The 22,224-nt window shown below is 30.5% G+C and overlaps 1 protein-coding gene and 1 long non-coding RNA gene across 2 annotated transcripts; both read right to left on the bottom strand.

Annotated features, from left to right (window-relative positions):
- Nucleotides 1-8,516: 8,516 nt before the first annotated feature.
- Nucleotides 8,517-9,335, bottom strand: LOC107961552 (uncharacterized). The gene has a single exon (XM_016897659.2). The coding sequence runs from the start codon at nucleotides 9,237-9,239 to the stop codon at nucleotides 8,730-8,732; it is 510 nt and encodes a 169-aa protein (XP_016753148.2). The 5' UTR covers nucleotides 9,240-9,335; the 3' UTR covers nucleotides 8,517-8,729.
- Nucleotides 9,336-20,604: 11,269 nt separating this feature from the next.
- Nucleotides 20,605-21,905, bottom strand: LOC107960426 (uncharacterized). Its single transcript, XR_001701168.2, has 2 exons — nucleotides 21,344-21,905; nucleotides 20,605-20,842 (listed from the first exon to the last, which is right to left on the bottom strand). It is a non-coding gene; the product is annotated as an uncharacterized lncRNA (long non-coding RNA).
- Nucleotides 21,906-22,224: the final 319 nt, after the last annotated feature.

The following is a 22,224-nucleotide window of genomic DNA, read 5'->3' as shown; positions in this document are numbered from 1 at the left end:
AAAGGCTAAGCAAATCAAATCAGAACTTGATCAAAGACAAGATTCGAGGACGAATCTTTTTGAGGAAAGGGGGAATGATACATGCACAGATGGGGTGAAATTTATTAGATTCCAATCATCAAAATTGTCAATTTTCAGGCTTGAGAAATCAGAAGAATTTCAACGACTTTTTGGATGGGATCCTGGCATTTTTAGGTTGAGATGTCTCATTTGTTTGAAGATCTATCTCTTAGCTTCGAAACGCATTTTGATTCACTCAATTTTGAGTTCGGGAGCTCAAGTTATGACCATTTTAGTGAAGACTGCGCAAGCAGAATTTCTAAGACGGGAATTACGAGTTTCGGGCTTTTAATTCGAGTTTAAATTATATTGGGTTTGGGTTTTAGGCTTAATTTTTTATTATATATGAGCCCAATATTTTATTTATCAGCTCTTATTATTTTATTACTGTTTTATTCCGAATTTTGATAATTATTAAGTATTTTAAGTTATTTAGGAATCTTATGTTAGCAAGAAAGTTTAGTTTAAAACTAGCAAGAAAGTTTAGTTTAAAACTACTTCTTGTTTAGATTAAATTAGAGTTCTAGTATATTTAAGAGTTTTATTTAGATTTATTTATCTAGCGTATATATAGGCCTTTTGCATTGTACACGAAATAGACAATTGATTATTATTCTATTTCTCTTTTAAGTTAATAAATTCTCTTTGAGTTTTTTTTTTCAAGAATTTCTCTTGAGTTTCTTTTAGAAGAGTTTTAACAATCTTTTTAGATTGTGGGGATCATTTTCAAACTTTTTCTTGCCAAGGTTTTTATCTTGGAGGGGAAATTAGAGCCGCTTGAAGGGAGTTGTGGATTCTTCGTGTTTCCAAGGCTTCTTAGGACTTCTACACGCCACGTTTTATCTTTCCATTTATCTTCTTTATTCACTTCCTGAATCCTTGATTTATTATTTGTTTTAATTATTTTATCTAACTTGGATTTAATTTCGTTTCAGGTTGTGTCAAGAAAAATCCAAGTTTCTTTCCAAACGTCTAGAGCCCTAAGTCAAATCCGCGACTTTGACAAACTTTACGATCCGCTTTTGCGTTCATCCTTCTCAACCTTTATCAGTGTCCCAAAGTAAAAAAAAAGGTGTCTTGGGAAGTGAAAATTGTACATGGTGCCGGCCATCTACTGGCCAGCACCAAGATTTTTTTTAATGTGTCTGGTGCCAGACATTACATGGCCAGAACCAAAATTTTATTTTAAATACTAGTATTTTGTATACCAGTATGATATGATTTAAAAAAAAAATGCCCTGGTGCCGGCCATTAGGTTCCCAAACTTAATTTTTTTTAAAGCCTGGCACAATCATCAAGCAATCATTGGGCCAAAACACTAGGTAGAGCCGGCCATTGGGTTTCCAAAATCCAAATCTACTGTTAATTTCAGGTCATTTTGGTGAATATTTTTAAACTAGGGTTATTTTTATAAATATTAAATTTCTTTGGGTTAGATGGGTAAAATAGTCCGATTTGATTTTCTACAGCAGCAGGGGCAACAACAACGAAGAGAGGGAGAGAGTTATTTAAGTATTTTTTTATATATTTTAAAATTTTATTATTATATATTTTTTGAAAATATTTATGCATTTTTGTATATTTATTTAAAATTTTAGAATTAAAATAAAATAGAAAAAATTTTAAATTGTGAGAGTTATTTTTTAAAATTTCAATTAAATTAATATAACAGGTAAAAGTTGAAAACTAAATTTATTATTATAACGTATTTTCAACTACCACATCACCCTCTTGTTAATTGTAATAGACTGAAAAACCTTAATTATTTAAATGATCGATTAAAAAAATTTATAATTGAATCAACAATTCTCATATATTTTTATTATCAAGATGAACCCATAAAGAGACACTACATAGTTTTGTGGATAAAATGATGTGCAATTCTGACATGCCAAGGCATCAATTGAAATAGATTGCAGTCCACTAATATGATATCTACCCTATGTCCTAATCCAATTTATGTTCCCCGTTTTGTGGTGGGACTGCAAAAAGTAAAACAAAATTGCAGTTCAAGATTCAGGAACACATCGATATGGAAAATGGGGGATAATTGTTTGATGGTTACTAAGGCATAGGAGAGTGATGATGAAGCTAGCTACCCCAACTCAAATTCCATCAGCAATTAATGCAATGTAGAGGTCAAACTCTATTATTCATAAGCTTTTACAGGATGCCGGTTCCTTCGTTTTAATTTGTGAGAGAACAAAAAATGGTTCAACATATGCCTACTCAAACCCCACTTTGTTAGTGCAAGCTAGCAAGTGTACTGCTTTCAGTTATAATTATATTCTATGGAGGAAAAAGATTTATGTGGGGACTATTATTCCTCATAATGTCACTTTAAAATCATTCATTTCTTTTATTTTTATGAAAAATATGAGATTTTTTGTTGTTGTGGTTTCTATCTTCATGAATATTTATGGGCTCCAGCTTATTAAAGCATGCATACATGATCACGTGAATATCTTTTATTTTGATTGTGTAATATTACATATAAATTTTGATTTTGATTGTGGAGCATCCCGTGTTTAGATTGATCTTCATCATGTGCTTTGATCCATCTCATATCAACATATGAACTGTCAGCTTCATGACAAATGACATGTAAAATTCACTTTTTTTTCCTTTATTTAATGGATGGTAGGAATGGTAATGGAGCGAAGCAGGGTAGAGTGATTATTACTAAATTCATTATCTTTTTTTAGTTGGTACAATCTATTCCACTATTTATGAACATATAATCTTAAAAATAATTATCACCTTTATGGATATTAGATACATCCACCACCATCCCATCTTAATTCCGCTTCAATTTAAGTATTTAAACATAAAAAATATAAATTTTTTTATATTATGTTATTTTATTTTTACCATTTTTATAATTGATACATACAAAGATAAAATGATAATTTCTTATAGTGGAACGAGTTGTCGTAAGACAAAAAGAAAATAAAACCTACCTCGTTCCATATTACTTTTCAAACTGTTAAAAATAAAATAAAATAAAATAAAGAACACAAAGATTTTTACGTGGAAATCCTTTCGGGAAAAAAACCACGAGCAGAGGATAAAAAAATTCACTATGTCGAATTCGAATTATTACAAGAGAAATAGACTATGTCTATTTATAGGGTTGTAAAGTAATATTCTAGTAAGACTGAAACACCTTATTCTAATCAATATCAAATAGATGGAATTTAATAAGGTTTAAAAAACCTTATTCTAAAATAAAATAAAAGAAGTGTAATTCTATATGGATTCTTCTTTTATTTTATTTCACCACTGTATTTTATTTAAATAAGGATTTGGGTCACTTAATTTTAACAATCTCCACCTTGACACGAATTCTCAATGAACAAGTTCTTCATCGCGAACTCTCAACGAACAAGTTCTCCACCTCTTCCATAAAACCCCTTAAGGGTTTAACTTCAACAATAAACACTAACCAAGTCTAAGCAATGCTCAAAAACTTGGTTATAGGAAGTGACTTAGTTATCATATCTGCAGGATTTTCATGAGTACTAATTTTGCTCACAACAATATCACCACGAGCAATAATATCACGAACAAAATGATACCGAACATCAATGTGTTTTGTTCTCTCATGAAACATTTGATCTTTTGTAAGGAAGATTGCACTCTGACTGTCACAAAATACTGTATTGATTTGAAGGTCTTCATTGAGTTCACTAAAGAGTCCCTTCAACAAGATAGCTTCTTTACAAGCCTCAGTAATTGCCATGTACTCAGCTTCAGTGGTAGACAAAGCGACTGTAGTTTGCAAAGTGACTTTCCAACTGATTGCACAGCCTCCGATTGTAAAGACATAACCTGTGAGAAATCTTATTCTATCAAGGTCTCCAGCAAAATCAGCATCAACATACCCAATGACTCCATCTCTAGTTCTTCCAAACTGTAAGTAAACATAAGTAGTACCTCGTAAGTATCTTAAAATCCACTAAACTATTTTTCAGTGTTCTTTACCTTGATTCATCATGTATCTGCTAACTGCACTAACTACATATGATAAATCTGGAAGTGAACAAACCATAGCATACATGAGAGATCCCACTGCACTAGAGTATGGAACATGTGACATGTACTCAATCTCATCATCTGATTGTGGAGACAAAACCGATGAAAGTCTAAAATGAGCTACTAAAGGAGTACTAACAGGCTTAGCACTCTGCATATTAAACCTGCAAAGAACTTTTTCAATGTACCCCTTCTGACTTAGGTACAATTTACTTGCTTTTCTATCTCTGAAAATCTCCATACCAAGTATCTTCTTTACTGGTCCTAAATCTTTCATCTCAAATTCTTCACTTAGTTGGGCTTTGACTTTTCTTATCTCTCCTTTATCTTTTGCTGCAATCAACATGTCATCAACATAAAGAAGTAGATACACAAAAGAACCATCACTGTTTTTCTTAAAGTAAATACAACTATCAAAACTACTTCTTTTAAAATCATGAGAAGTCATAAAGGAATCAAACCTCTTATACCACTGTCTTGGTGACTGTTTCAAACCATAAAGGGACTTTTTCAGCAAGTAAACATAGTCCTCTTTTTCTGAGACTGTAAAACCCTCTGGTTGCTGCATGTAAATATCTTCCTCAAGTTCTCCATGCAAAAATGCAGTTTTTACATCTAACTGCTCAAGCTCCAAATCATGCTTGGCCACAATACTAAGCAAAGCTCGAATTGAACTATGCTTAACAACTGGGGAGAACACATCTGTGAAGTCCACTACTAGAATTTGAATATAACCCTTTGCAACAAGCCTTGCTTTATATCTGGGTTCTTCAACTCTTGGAGTCCCTTCTTTCTTTTTAAACAACCATTTACAACGAACAACCTTTTTACCTTCAGGAAGTTTCACAAGATCCCATGTTCTGTTTTTGTAGAGTGATTCCATCTCCTCTTGCATAGCAAACATCCACTTTTCTGAGTCTTCACAGCTAACCGCCTCAAAATAATTAGATGGCTCTTGATTTGCATCTATATCTTCAGCCACATTTAAAGTATAAGTAACTAGATCAGCTTCAGCATACTTCTTTGGAGGTTTCATTTCTCTTCTAGCTCTATTTTTGGCGATAGAGTATAGCGGTGAATAAGCAACTCTATTCTCAATTTTTGCACTGGCTTGAGGAGTTGACTCTGTATTAATCTGATGCTCCACCTGCTTTTGATTTTCTTTATTAGAAGAGTCTTTAAGAGATAAGTTAGGCAACATAGCAGTTTCATCAAAAACAACATCTCTGCTAATCAAAACTTTTCTATTTTCAGGACACCATAATTTATACCCTTTTACACCAGCTTTATAACCAAGAAAAACGCATTTAATGGATCTAGGTTCCAATTTTTCATTATCAACATAAGCATACGCAAGACACCCAAAAATCTTTAAATCAGAATAATTAGCAGGATTACTAGACCATACCTCGTGTGGAGTCCTTTTCTCAATGGTACCGGATGAAGATCGGCTGATAAAAAACATTCAGTAGAGGCTGCTTCTGCCCAAAACGACTTTGGTAAGTTGGAATTTGACAACATACATCGAACCTTCTCCATGATCGTTCTGTTCATTCGTTCTGCAACGCCATTTTGCTGTGGAGTATGGTGAACTGTCAAGTGTCTCACAATCCCTTCTGACTTGCACAATCTATTAAACTCATCAGAATAGAACTCTAAGCCATTTTCTGTGTGGAGGTATTTTATTTGTTTTCCCTTCTATTTTTCAATCATAATTTTCCAAGATTTAAATGCGAAAAACACATAGTTTTTCTGCTTCAGGAAAAACGCCCAAACTTTTCTGGAAAAATCATCAATAAAGGTTAGCATATAATTAGCTCCACCTCTCGAAGGCACTCTGGATGGCCCCCACAGATTAGAATGAATATACTCCAACGTTCCCTTCGTGTTATGGATTCATCTAGTGAATCAAACTCTCTTTTGCTTCCCAAAAACACAGTGCTCACAAAAATTTAGTTTGCAAATTCATTGCCCATCAAGAAGTCCTCTTTTGCTCAATTCTGTCATGCCATTCTCACTCATATGCCCTAGGCGCATATGCCAAAGTTTAGTAATATCATCATCTGACAAGGAAGAGGAAGCGAAAGCTGCATTACTAGTAACAGTAGAACCCTGCAAAATATATAACTTGACAGTCTTCCTCTGCCCTTTCATCACAATAAGGGAACCTTTGGAAATCTTTAAAACCCCACTTTTAGTTGTGTATCTGTACCCTTTTGAATCAAGAGTACTCAATGAAATTAAATTTCTTTTTAATTCTGGAACATGTTGTACGTCACTAAGTGTTCTGACAACTCCATCAAACATCTTAACTTTATTTGTTCCAACACCTGCGATTTTACACGAAACATTATTTCCCATTAAAACAACACCTTCAAATACTGTTTCGTAAGTTGTAAGCTAATCCTGATAGGGACTCATGTGGAAGGTGTAGTCTGAATCAAGTATCCATTCATCGCTTACTTTAGAATCATTGACAGAAGCGACTAGAAGTTCACCATCGTTGTAGTCTTATACAACATCAGCTTCACCGGAATTTTCTAGTTGTTTTCCTTTTTGATTCGCAGTCTCCCTTTTAATCTTGTTCTGTAGCTTATAGCATTCAGATTTAATGTGCCCTTTCTTCTTGTAGAAGTTACAAGTTTTAATTCTGTTTAAAGACTTCGATCTACCCTTAGATTTACCGAGAGGATTCCGTTCCTGTGTCCTTCTACGGTAATCATCAGCATCCCGATCTTGTCTCCCACGAACAATGAGACCATCTCCTTAAGAGTCAGGTTTAACCACAAGGTGCTTCATTTTATCATACGAGGTCAAAGAATCATAAACCTCATCAACTGTGAGAGACTCGTGGCTATATAAAATCGTGTCTCTAAAGGTTGAATAAGACAGAGGCAATGAACAAAGTAGAATCAACCCTAGATCTTCCTTATCATACTGAACCTCCATGGCCTCCAAGTTTGAGAGAATTTGTTTAAACACTGTTAAGTATTCGTGTACAAACGCACTTTCCTCCAAACGATGAGCATAAAGACGCCATTTCATATGCAACTTGCTTGTTAGAGTTTTCGACATACATATTTGTTCTAGCCTCTTCCATAATGCAGCGACGATTTTCTCTTTCATCACATCCTGTAAAATTTCGTTGGATAAATATAGATGTAATTGTGTTAACGCCTTTCGATCTTTACGCTTCTTCTCTTCATCTGTTAATGTCAAAGGCATCTTATCTATCCTTGGCAGGGCATCCTCCAGATCTATCTGGGTAAGAACTGCTTGTATCTTAATTTGCTACAATACAAATCTGGTGTTGCAATCCAACAGTGAAATTTCATACTTCAAAGACGCCATTACCGTGATCGAGATGAAGAACCCGGAAGCTCTGATACTAATTTGTTAAAAATAAAATAAAATAAAATAAAGAACACATAAATTTTTTTACGTGGAAACCCTTTCGGGAAAAAACCACGGGCAAAGAAGAAGAAAATTTACTATGTCGAATTTGAATTATTACAAGAGGAATAGACTATGTCTATTTATAGGGTTGTAAAGTCATATTCTATATAAATTCTTCTTTTATTTTATTTTACCACTATATTTTATTTAAAAAAGGATTCGAGTCACTTAATTCTAAAAATAAAAAAAGAACTATTTAAAACAGATGGATACCAAATGTATTGATCGGGTTTTGTGCAATAACGAAAATTCATAGCAAGTGTTAAATTCCCCTTCCTTCTTTTCTTATTGATTCTGCTATGCTATGAAAAAGAATTTATCTCCCAATAATATAAGTATGTTCTATATGTCAATTTCCAATTTATATATTTCATTATTTTGCTAAAAGCGCGAATAAATTATAGAATCTCAGTTTCGGGATAAAAACCAAATTATGAGTAAAATTAAATATATATATTATCAATTAAATTTATTTAGATTTAACATATGATTATTGTATAAATATTTATATCTAGATATGTTTTTGTTAGTGAACCACATATTACATATTAATAGTGTGCAATTGTGATTATTTATTTTTAATTTTATAAAAAAATATATTATTTTATTATTAAAATGTTGTGAGTATATAAAATTATGCACCAAATCCAAACTCAAATGTTATATATTCTTTGAAGAAACAACATCTATTATTAATCAATATATAAGATTCTATTGAGCTATCACTTTAGAATAAGAACCTCATTCATTTCATACCAAATTTATTCTTAGTTATTGCCTTCATATAAATAATAAAAACAAAATAAAATTTCTGAAATTTTTTTATCAACATTCATGACAATGACAAGTTCCAAGAGATTTAGGTCTTGAAAATTACACTTAAATAATCCTCAAGACTGTGAAAATCGATAATCAAGATTAAAGGTCCAAGAACAAAAACTGATAAAATATCATCAGTACCACAATTTCCACATAAACTTGCATTTGCAATATTAAAAATCTTGCTTCTAAGGTTACATACATAATATACATAATCCAACATTAAAGAAAATCAATAAAAAGAAACCTTAATGGATGGATGTCTAAAAGTGAATCACATTAAAATATGAAGAAAACTGCAAACTCCATTTTTTGAAATCCAAAATAGTACTAGTATGAGACAGCGTACAGGGAGATGATCAATAATTATTAAGGGTCTCGGAGATGCTCTCTAAGTGCGGTCTCCACAGCCCAACTCGCCCTCTTCTTCTTCTATCCCTTTCCGTTGACAACTTATCCGAAAGTACCTCACTAAAACAATGTTCATCCGATGTCGAAAGATTCGCCACTAAAATTGTGTTGTTTTTGGTGTTGCTCGTGCTTCGGCTTTGACGATGCTGGCGGCCATTGTGGTTGGCGTTTTGGCCTCTTTTCTTCATGGTTGTTGGGGGCAGAGGCAGGAGGAAATAAATCTTGCCACATTGGAGCTTTGCATCGGGTGGGACGACAACAACTTTCGAGAGCATCCCATCATGGGAAGGAGAGGAGGGTAGCTTAAGGACGTGTTTAGGGTGAGCCTTCATGATCTCGGCGGCCATGATGGAGCCACTGATTTCTTCAATGAGACCGTTGGAGTGGACTATGCGAACCACATCCAGTGCTCCACAAGGAAGAATGCAAGAGATGCAGCACCGAATGCTGTTCTTCATGCCTCTTCAACTAATATAGAAATATATTGAATTAAACAAGTCTTTCTTTTTCGGTTACCTTAGCTAACTCAAAAGAGAGAGTGGGAATTAGATGTTTTTATTATGAGGAAATTATATATACTACTCCTAGTAGGCCTACCACTTTTTTTTTTCTTTTTCTTTTTAAGTTTCGGGTTTCTTTTATTCCTTTTTTTTAAGGGAATTCTTTCTTCACTTGCCATAAATAACAGCAACTGACAATGTACTTTACCTTTTAGATCCATCATTTAAAGTGACTCCCGAAAATAAAAATTTAAGGATATAAAAAGCTGTCCAATTTTGTTAAAAAAATAATTAAGTTGTTATTTTTTTTCACTCAATCACATACTTTAATTTTTAAATTGCCCTCTAACTATTATAAAATACATCAAAAATGCTCTCTAACTATTAACTTTAACCGTTAAATGTTAAAGTTCATGACCTCAATTTTTTTTCCAATTAAAGCCATTATGTGTCGCAACACAACGTGACATGTGACGATAAATGATAAAAAATAATAATAATATTATAGAAAAAATTATAAAATGCTTCTTTTGATACGATAATTTTTATATTTTTTTACGAATTTTATATTTTTTTACATTTTCTATATTTTTCTTACAGCTTTATAAAATTTTATAATTTTTTACGATTTTTATGAAATTTTACAATTTTTATATTTTTTTACGATTTTTATTTTTTTAATTTTAATAATTTTTTTTCTAGTTTTAATATTTTTATTAAAATTTAATAATTTTTATACATTTTATTGATTTTTATCTTCTATTATTTTTTTCCACATGTCATGGCATGGTTGCGGCACTTGGTGGTTTGAACTAAAAAAATTAGGAGCGATTAACTTTAACGGTTAACAGTTAAAAGTTAACGTTTAAAGAGTTTTTTTTGATGCATTTTAGTAGTTCAAGTACCTAATTGAATGCAAAAGAAAAGCATGTGCTTAATTTCTTTTTTTTCTTTTTTTTTTAAGTTTGAGGGTCTTTTTTATGCATCTTGAAAGTTTAATTACTAAATTGAATGCAAAAAAGAAAAAAAAAGGACTTAATTACTTTTTCTAAAAAATATTTGAAGACTTTTTACATTTTTAAGTCAAAAAAATAATAGATGATGAATAGAGAAAGATTAAAAGTGAAAAATATATAAATTAAAAGCATTTGAAACAAAAATAAAGTTAGAGAAATGTAAGTCTAATGTAAAATATTAATAAGATTATTCATCATATACATTCTAACTATTAACCTTTCCAAACCATAACGTGATGAAATAATATAACTTATTTTTATATTCGTATTTTTTTCAATTTAATCGAATAAAGATTAATGTTTTTATCATAATGATAAAAGGCTTATCTTAATCTCATGTTTTTAAAATTTAACTCTCTTTTGATTTGATTTCATCATGACAGACAATCTTCTCCTTTAATCCGTCAACCTCTTTGTGTTTATAGGTTTATAAATTTTTTTCTATTGTATTTGACTAGTAGGAGCAAGGTCTACTTTCACTTTGTCAATTTAACTTTCATCCAAATATATTCTAAAAGAAAAAAATCACATTCAAAAACCTAACTTTTGACATGCAAGAGTTATATCCCTCTTCGAGGAAGACACATGCCAAGCTAAAGAAATATCATTGACTTTATATTGATTTTCTAAGCATGATCTCCGGTCTCGCTTTAAATTAGATCTATTACTCGGGCTTAAAAGTGAATGTTATCTTAATGTGAACACACTTTCAAGACAATAAAAAGTCTATTTAGGCTTAACTACCCATAATGATAGAATCACATGATACATGCCTATGATTATCTATTACGCATTTAACGAGATTGGACGCTTATCTAGTCGTCTCATAACAGTGGACAGAGAGACCTTTTGTAACACCCCTATACCATGTTCGACTCAAGGAACCTAATATAGGAATATTACATTTGGTGCCAAAGTAATTCTTGGCTAATTAGTATTATATTTGAACATAAAAACGGACAAATAATAAATTTAAATAATTTATATTTAAATCCATTACTACCGCTGGGTACATACTTAATTTTTCCTAAGTACATGTCATTCTATTCAAAATTTTAAAATATACCCTCTTGTTGCTTGAAGATGTGATGAGATGAAGACTCGTAATCTCAATTCTTCAAATTTTTTGTACCTAATCTGTGCACGGAAACAAACCGTACACTGAGTATAAACCCAGTGGTATTACTATAATTCAAAGACTTAAGGTAAAAACAATATATATACACATTAAATCTTACCACTATTTTACCTTCAATAAATCATTTATGCATTTAAACTTTAAATTCATTCTAATAATATATATCTTAAATAGCTTATTTTATTTTAATTTATATATCTTCTTATTATATTAATATCCATTTTTATGCATCTCATCAATAACCATTTCATAACATCATTATTTCATATATTTCATTTCTATATCCTAATTCAATAACTTATTCTATTCCATATCTAAAACCTTACAACATTAGTCTTTCAATAATTATTTAAACCAACAATTTTCAATAAAAATAATTATAATTAATTCATAAGATTATATTCAACTAACTCATACACTATTTCATTATTTCAAAATCATTCTATTTTCATTTCTTATTTCGATATCTCAATTTCAATTCATAATTTTACTTTCTCATACTTTCAATAGTTCAATCGATCAATTCATTTGATTTTCTCATTTCATTTATTCAACTGATTTCAATATCAATAATTTGATATTTTAGCAAATTCATAAACCTTAAGTTCATGCTTCAAATCTCACATCTTATGTAATACCCTGAAAATTTTTACAGTAAAATATTATCCTTGATATAGTAAAATAAGGAAATAAAGTGATAAAAAGGGAAATTTTGAGTTATGTCAATATTGAGAAGTATATTATGATATATTAATTCAAGAATGGACTAAATTGTAAAAGTGAGAAAAGTTTTGTTGCACAAGAGTAAATATTCATAATTTGAGGGGTTAAAGTGTAAATATGAAAAAGTTGAAGGACCAATAGTGTAAATAATTTAAGAGTGGAATGATCTAGAAACTAAGGAAAATGGATGAATTAGGACCAAATTGAATAGATGAAGAACTATGAGGGACTAAATTGCAATTTTACCAAATTAAATGATGACTCAATGATGGAATTTTAAAAGATAATGAAGGGCAAAATGGTCAATTGGAAGAGAAAGAAATCTAGAAAGTAATAATGATGCTAGAGATATTTTGATATTTTATAATTAGATAAATATTATTTTATTAATACTTTGATAAGATATTTTATTATTATTTTATTAGTATATAAAGAAAGAAAGATGAGAAATTCTCATCCATATTTTCCCATGCACTAACGTGAGAGAAAGAGAGGAAGAAAGAAAGTTTTGCTTTCTTTACAATTTGGTCCTTTTACCAAAAATTCACCATTTTCACCCAAAAATCAAATGAATTTCCATAGCTACCAAGAGACAAAAATGTTAAGGAGAGCATGGGGAGTTAGAATATCAAGTTGGATTCAAGAAATAGAAGCTGGAGGAGAGATAAAATCAAGTTAAAAATTAGTATCAATAGAACAAGGTAAGTATATCAAGATTTCAATATGTTTTTAAGATTATTATTATTGACAAAGTATGGAAATAATGTTATAGTAGAGTTTTCTTACATAAGGTCCTATGTTTTTGATATGTTAGTGAAGAGAAAATAAGAGAAAGTGATGAGAAATGGTGTAGAAAAAGAAAATAAGAGTGTTATAACATGGTAATTAATAGCTTGCACAAAAACAGTTTGGACAACAGCAGTAGACTAACTTTGAAAAATCACCATAAATTGTAGAAATCGAATTAGAAGATGAAAAAAATATGGAATTAAATCTTATTAAGTCTAGTTTCTTATAGAAGAAATTATGTAAGAAATGGAATTGTAAATCATGAGATATGATGAATTTTGTGAGACAAGGTCAGAATGATTTTGGGTTCCCCTGTTCTGAATTTATAAAATCATAAAAAAATTGATAGAAATAATTATGGGATTAAATTTATATTTTTAGAATTCTAAATGAGTCTATTTTCAATAGAAACAAACGGGAACATCATTCAAATTCTGTACGATGAGATAATTAATTTTTAGTGAAGAAGGGCGAGAACTGTCAGATAGCAGAACAGGGGTAACTTTAAAGAATAAACTGTACTTATTGGATAAACCAAAAATTCTTAATATTTTATGGTAAGAAGATATATGAGTCTAGTTTCAGGAAAAATTATCGGATCTTAATTTTGAGTTCTATAGATCCAGATATAAATAATTTAGTGACTATGATGCAGATAGACAGCTTGAATATTCATAAAAGTAAATAATAAAAATTATGGATAATGTTACTTACAAGTGTGTTATCTACATTAAGGATGTGGAATGGAGAGGAGGAGGAGGAAAAATATGTATGAATATTCATCTAGCATGGCTAATTTGTATATTTTAGGCTTAGGGACTAAATTGAATAAAAGTAAAACTTTATGGGCAATTTTGTAAACATGTCAGAAATGACCAAATTGCATGAAATGGATTATTTTATTATTTAAATTACAAAATTGAATGAAATTATTAATTTAGTTCAAGATCGGGGGAAAACATGTTTTAGGGATTAAATTGAAAAGTGTTGAAATTATAAAAAATTCTGATATTTTATAGAATTCATGGATTGTTATCAATATATATGAGAATAATAGCTGGAAATAAGGATTAAATTGCAAGAATTTTATTTTCCTGACCCTAAGGATGAAATCGTCATTAATTAAAAGTTTAGGGGCAAAATGGTAATTTTTCCTAGAGCATTAATTAAATGCATTAGAATATGAAATGAATGAAAATGATGATCAAATTTATTTATAAAGATCCGGACGACTCAAATATAAGACTTGATCGTGGAAAAGAAAAGATATCAGATTAATAAAATTATAAACACAAACAAGCAATGAGGTAAGTTCGTGTAACTTGAATTATATTCTTAAATGCTTGAAATGTATGTTATTGATGTGAAAATAATTTGAATGTTCATTGTATGAAAATTGATGGAACATTGATATATTTGATAAAAAGGGGAAGAAATCTCGGTTGAATAAAAGGAAATTTCGAAGGATCTCTGAAAAGGAATTGACGGTAAAAAGGATCTAGCCCGGACGGGTGATCCTATCCTGATATAGCCCTCCCGAAGAATACGTGTAAATGGATTTAGCCCGGACGGGTAATCCAAATTAGGGTCTGAATTTAGTCTGGACTGGTAATTCAGATCCAAGCTCATTAGAGTAATTGTCGTTGCAGGGGATTTAGCCTGGACTGGTAATCCCGACAATACTCTATGAGTTTATATTACAGGGGATTTAGCCTGGACTGGTAATCCCACTGTAAGGATGAGGTTCGCGGGAGTGTGCTCTCTGATATGAAATGTGTAAGACCATGGTTGAAAGATACCATGGCAACCTGATATGAAATGTGTAATACCATGGTTGAAAGATACCATGGCAACCTGAGATACCATGGCAACCTGATATGAGATGTGTAAGACCATGGTTGAAAGATACCATGGCAACGTGACATGAAAAGAATAAGACCATGGTTGAAAGATACCATGGCAACATGACAGAAAATGAGTAAGACCATAGTTAAAAGACACTATGGCATCACGTCAAAGATAAATAAGACCGTGGATGGGAGACGCTATAACATCTGTTGGACAATTGATATTCAGGTAAAATGTATCAGATGACGAATGGTTATATGAAATGGTTGTGTGAAATGTTTACAAGAACTGGTCATATGGAAATATATGTACAAAAGCGTTGTATGAAATAATTATGAAAATGGATAAACGAAATAAGTATAAGTACATGGAATATAATTTATGTTAAGTTTGATATAAGCTATTACCAGAATAAATATACATAAAATATATGGAAATGATGAAGCATAAAATATTGATATAATGAAATGAATGATATATGCTTATGAAGAAACAGTAAGAGCATGATATGTTTCATGACATGTACATATATGATTATCTTTGATATGTTGATACAAGGAAATTATGTAATTGAGACTATTATTAAACTCAAGTGCGACATGTCGAGAAAATAGACATATCAATGTTGAATTTATATGAGATATGTGTAAGTATACTAACAATGTTGTTGTTTGATGCTTATACAAGTGCCAAACTATTGATTGAATGGTAATATATTTATTTTATATGATGCATTGAATCGGTAAGTATTTTAATTTTTTTAAATGATCTGCAAATGGTAGTAATGCTCCGAAACCCTGTTCTGGCAGCGGATACGGGTTAGGGGTGTTACATCTTAATTCCATTCACAAATTCAAGTCATATTTTCAATTTATAATCTACTTTCTCATTTCTTTCCAATGGCTCAATCGATTCAATTCAGTTGATTTAACTTTCCATTTAATTACCCCTATTAACAAACTCGAACTTAGGCGGATACGCGGATCCAACCAAACACAGCAGATTGGCACCCAGTGCCTCATCGGATAGTTCTAAGCAAAGTTGACACCTAGTATCTCATCGGCAGAACCAAAGCAAAGTGGTACCCAGTACCTCATCAAATCTATCCAAAGTAAAATAGTGACACCCAGTGTCTCATCGACTCAAGGTCGAAGTATCCTTGAACTCTTCCAATTCTATGCACACCAACTATAGCCGACTTAGCCCGACTAGTTAATAGGGTCTCCAAATTCACATTTCAAATCACTTTCAATGTCAATTTTACTTTCAATTCAAATTCACAATTCAATTCAATTCTCATTAAATTCAAATTCACTTTTTCACTTTCTAATCAATAAACAATTCCATACCAATATATATTTTAGATAATCACATATAATCATATTTCGATTCAATTTAAACCACTTTTCAATCAATACACAATTCACATATTCACACATATTCATAAACTAATTCATTTTTATTTAATTCATATTTTTAATTTATTTTCCAATCAAATTCAAATCACTAATTACTTTTCAATCAATATACATTTCAAATACTCACATCTTTTCTTCATTCAATTCAATTTGATTCAATTAAAATCACTTTTAGTTTCCAATCAATATACTTTCAAATATTCACATAATTCATAATTCAATTACTTAATTCAAATCACTTTTAATTTCCAATTTGTTCACATTCAATTTCAATAGCCATAAACATTTTTGAATCAATTTCATTCAAATCAATATTATCACCTCAATTGCTTACCTAATTTTACTTAGCATGCATTTTAATTAAATATAACAATTAATAATAAATAGATTTGAATTATAGTAATACAAACCGTGATTTCTCGTTTTTACTCCTCATCTATTTCTTCTTCTTCTTCTTTTCTTCATGAATGCCTCGGGTGCAATATTGGCTACGAAAAATTAAGATAAATTTCATAATCATTAATACAATATTAATTTTTATCTAATAAATTCAATTTTATACTTTAATTTCAATTTAGTATTAACTAAATTCACTTACTTTTCTATCTCAATTCATACTTTATTTCTATTGATAAGCCATAAAAGTAACATGTTCTTAATCCCATTCTTGATGCGTTTTTGGATGATTTATTATATGAATTAGTGAATTTGATGCTCCTAATCTTTTAAATTCATGTTTCTATACTTAGGTGAGCATAGGGAAGCGAAAAGAGCAAAAAACGAGCCAAAATTGGGCAAAAAGAGCTGTTTCCAGGATCCACATGGCCTGGCCACACGCCCATGTGCCAGTCCGTGTCGATTTCGCACCCTGCTTCCCTGTTATGCGGAAAAACCCAATTTTTAGGGTTTTTAAGAATTCTAAAGTCTATAAATACACACTAGAAGAGGACATAAAGGGACACACAGAGCAGAAAGCAAAAATTACTCGAAGGAAGCCGTTGGAATCGTCTCAGAAGTAGATTCACCTCAAGATTGAAGATCTCCATTCAAATTCCTCTCGAAGTTTATTTGGGTTTTTTTATGTCTTGTTGTTTTTCTAAATTTTAGATGTTTTCCTTTTACATTATGAACTAAACTCCCTAAATACCTAGGGAGGATGAAATCTATGATGGATCTTGTTATTTAATTATTTGAATTACACGATAAATACTTATTCTTGTTCTTAATTATGTGTTATTAATTCTTGTCTTAATATTTTCAGGATATTAATTCAAGTTTGATTGGCTTATTCAGTGGAGCAAAAGTCCCTATTTAAGAGTAGATCTAGCATAATTTAGCGAAGTTGATTGCAATCCTAGAAATAGGACGACATAAATCTGCGGGGTTAAAGTCAAATCTAATAAGAGAATCCATAGATTGATTTAATGCGACAATAAGGGTTTTAATTAGAAAGAGATTTCAATTAATCAACCTAGAGTCAGTTGTTATTAGTCTCGAAAGAGATATTAACATAATTTAGGGATTTCTACGGATCAAGACAAGTAAATAAATCGTTTGATTCAGAGTCAGAATAATAAGTGAAGTCTAGATGAATTCTTCCTTAGGTATTGTCTTTATTATTGGTTTATTTGATTATTTTCTTCACTCTTTGTCGTGTTCATTAGTTAATTAGTTTAGTTAAATTTAGATTAAAACAAATCCCTTTTATTTTAGGCTAAATAATAGAAAGATAGTTAATACTAGTACTCTTAGTCATTGTGGATACGATATTCTCGACTCACCATAATTATACTACTAATCGATAGGTGCGCTTGCTTTTGTCGTTATCGTAGTTTAGTTTAGTGAATCATAAAACGATCATCATCTACTCAATTTTCAACCAAACTTAGACATAACTATCTAATTTCATCATAAAACCCTAATTTTGAAATTCTTGCAATTTAGTCCTTAGTATGTAAAACTAATACTTCTTTTACAATTTAATCATTTAATCAATTCTAACTAAAAATTTTATCAATTAAACCCTTAATTCATCATTTTGTTCAACATGAATTATGTTTAAAAAACTTAAGAACTTCCAAAACTTCAACTTAATTTCAACAAAACTTTGTTCTAAAGCTTCTAAGACATCAAAATTAAAAGAAAAAGACTTAATTGACTTACCTATTTAAGTTCTAAGCTTTAAAATCCCTATTTCTCCCTTTCTTTTCTTTTCTTCTTTCCTTTCTCCCTATTTCAAAAGCTTCTGTTTCTTTTCTCCTTTTTGTTTCCTTTTTTTTATTTTACTTTATTTCATATATATATATATATATTAGTTAATAATATTAATTATTATACATTATAATAATAATATAATATAATAATATTTAATTCATAAATATCTTTTACTTAATTATAAGAAAGTATTTTATTTTATTACAAGTGTATTTATATATATTTTACACATGTACCATTAATCATTATACAATTGTCTTTATTTTAATTTATTTTATTAATAATAATAATTTAATAATTTAATATAAAACTATAATAATAATTATAATAAATATCTATTTAATAACAAAAACATATATCCCAATTGTACATATAATTATTTTTACATTTGTATATTATCATGACCATCCATTTGTCTTTCTTTTATTTATTTATCATACAAAAATCTTATAATATAATTATTTAATTAATAAAGATCTTTTAACTTAAATTTTAAGTAAATAAATAATTATAATACAAGTGTATATATATACATTATTACACTTGTATCATCTTATCACCATACACTTGTCTTAATCTATTTTATTTCATAATATAATAATATTAATAATAATATTTAAATAAAAAACCATAATAATAATTATAATAATAAATTGATAACAAAATCTCACGATTTTTATATTCATTAATCGTCTCATTCTAAGCAATTAGTTTAATTGCTTATTTAGCCCCTTAAGTTTTTCTTTAATCTATAATTATACTTTTACCCTTAATTTAATTTAATCCTTTTTCCCAATTTCTCTAATTAAATTAAATTCACCTAACTAAAGCCTAATTAAACACACTACTAGACCCATAAATATTTCTATTAATTATTTACGAATAGTTTATTAAAACGGAGGCCCGATAATGCACTTTTCCGATGCCCGTGAATTTTGGGTCGTTACATTTCTCCCCTCCTTAATAAATTTCGTCATCGAAATTTACCTGAGAAAAGATGAGGATACTGTACTTTGTGCTCTTATTGTTTCCTCCGATTCCCAAGTTACTTCCTTCACATTATAACTTTTCCATAATACTTTCACTAAAGGAACCTATTTGTTTCTTAACTCTTTTATTTCACCAATTTGTCATCTTCTAACTATGCTGACTTAATCTGATCAATATCATCGGTTTGATTTTAATTCAGCAAATAAACTTTCATTATCATTGATACAAAGCTGAGTAAACATTGTTCGCAATTCAATTGCTGCATTCCTACTTAATGCATCAATTATAAAATTAGCTTTATCAGGGGAATAATCAATAACACAATCAAAGTTTTTCAAAAGCTCTATCTAATGACGCTGTCTTAAATTCAACTCGTTTTGAGATAAAAGATTTTTGAGACTTTTATTATCGGTGTAAATATAACAAATTTTCATCATACAAATAGTCTATCTAAATCTTTAGAGCAAAAACCACAAAAACTAGTTTCTAAATTGTGTGTCAGATAATTGCGTTTATACAGTTTTAGCTGACGAAATGCATAAGCAATCACTTCTAGTCTTACATCAAAACACAACTAAAATCACTCAAGGGTCATCACTATAAACGGAAAAATTCTTTCCATAAGAATCGAAAACTTTTAGTAGATTATCGTTGGAGTTATATATTATTATTATTTATTTATTTTTATTTTTCTAGGCTCTACTTTGTTATTATTATTATTATTATTACCACCATGGAATCCCCTTGCCCTGCTTTTGAATGCCTTTAACACTCCTTCGGTTAGCCCTACCATTATGGGCCTCACCCTCAATTTCCAACACACCATTTTCTCTACCGCCTCACAAGACCCCAAAGATATCTTAAAACAAATCCTCTCTTGTTTAGCCTCACAACCTCAACCCATTATTGCGGCTATTCCCTCGAACCAAGATTCCCAATAGCAACAACTCACTGGTCCTTATTAGCACATGTTACGAAGATGGAGGAAAATATGCCTCTTATGGAAGAACAACCCCTAACTCAACAACGTTAGTTCCAGGAACAACATGAGCATCAACGCCTACTAGATCGAAAAAATGCCCGTAATGAGCAATTGATCGCGGAGCTACACTCAACAAAAGACGTTGCCAAAGATGGTGAATTACCCCTGTAAGGCCCAAATTATGCCCAGGCCCAGACCACAAGAATAAACCAAGAAAAAACAAAAATAATTATAACAGTCCATTATCTGTCTAATTACAACCCAAAATCAAATATCCTAAAACCCATTAACGGATAAACCCGGACCCAAATTACATCAGCCCAAAAGGCCCGAAACATTTCAAGAGCAGAAACCCTAGGGCTCTCTCTGTGCGCCGCAACCATTCAGCCTCCACTGCCCTAGCACGCTCCAGTACACCACCAGCCACGCCAGCACACCCGTACCTGCAAAACAAAAAAAAAGCAACAGCAGTAGAGATAAACAAAAAGGACGACAACAGAACAGCAAATGGAGAAGAATAAAAATGGATTTTTATTTTTTCTTTTCCTTTTTTCTTTTTCGGATAAAGCCTACTATTTTCAATTGTAAAGGGGGCTTCTTTCTTTTTACGAATACAGACACAAAAACAAAAAAAAAATCAATACAGAAAAGCTTGAACAAAAAAGTCTCCACAAGGTGATTTGATCCTCATTTTTCTTTCGATTTCATTTCTGTTTTCTTTGATTTATCTATCGCATGAAAAACGAATGAAAGGGAGGGAGCATACACACATACATTATACGAAAATTGAATAGAAAAATTCAAAAACAATTTCTGAAGAGGTGATCTTTCTTAGTCTTTTTAATTTTTCTGTCATTATTATTATTATTATTATTATTATTTTTCCATCGATTGTTTTCATCATTTTCATTCTAAAACAAAGAAGGGGAAAAAGCAAACCTTACCTTGCGAAACGGCCATGGATCTGTTCACTTCGTTGAGATCGAGGTTGGAAAGGTCCTAAGGCGCCGTTGATTGTTTTTGATATGCTATCGACCACCTGATTAAGTGGTGGATTCGGTGGTTGCTGGAACAGACCTTAATAAGTTGATTTTCTAAGGCTGTGAATTTTGGCTAAATGATGGTTGCGTTTGGGAAAAGAAGAAAGGAAAAAAAAGGTTTTAAAACCTAATTATCAAACGGCACCGTTTATAATGAAAAAGCCCCGCGTGTTGACCCATTTCGCAAGCCTGATCTGCACATTCCCACACAAAAATGGGGAATTTTTGCGATGAATGCTTCCTATCGCACCATGCTTTCAATCTGCTCCCCAGTTTAATTACCTTTTTTCTTAAATTTGGCCTTATAATTTGTGCGTCTTTTCACTTCGATCCGCAGTTCAGTCTAGCATTGTAAGTGCGGGATATTTATCATTCTAGTCCCCGCATATTTGTGCGCATGGCACATTGACCCTATTTTGCAATTATTTTATTTGTAAATTGGTTCTCTTGTTTTAACTTTGTTTCAATTAAGTCTTATCCACATTTTTTATTTACTGCACATAATTTTTTTTCTTACATGGTAGATTATTAATTGTGTTATTTTGTTGCTTTGATAATTGAATTTTGTTTTGAAAAGTATTATAATGATCTTTTTATTTATTCTCTCATCTTAATAATTGGCATATTATTTGTAATATAATTCATTTTAGTTTATGTATGCTATTAGTTTCATGATATTTTGCAATTTCTTTTGGATTTATCCATATATTTTAATGTTTATTAGATATATTTAGTGTTTATGTTTAATCTACATATGTTATTAAAGCCCTGTTATTCTTATATAT

Source organism: Gossypium hirsutum, chromosome A05 (genome assembly GCF_007990345.1).
Source record: "Gossypium hirsutum isolate 1008001.06 chromosome A05, Gossypium_hirsutum_v2.1, whole genome shotgun sequence".
NCBI classification, from domain to species: Eukaryota; Viridiplantae; Streptophyta; class Magnoliopsida; order Malvales; family Malvaceae; genus Gossypium; species Gossypium hirsutum.
This window is presented reverse-complemented; position numbering and strand designations above follow the sequence as displayed.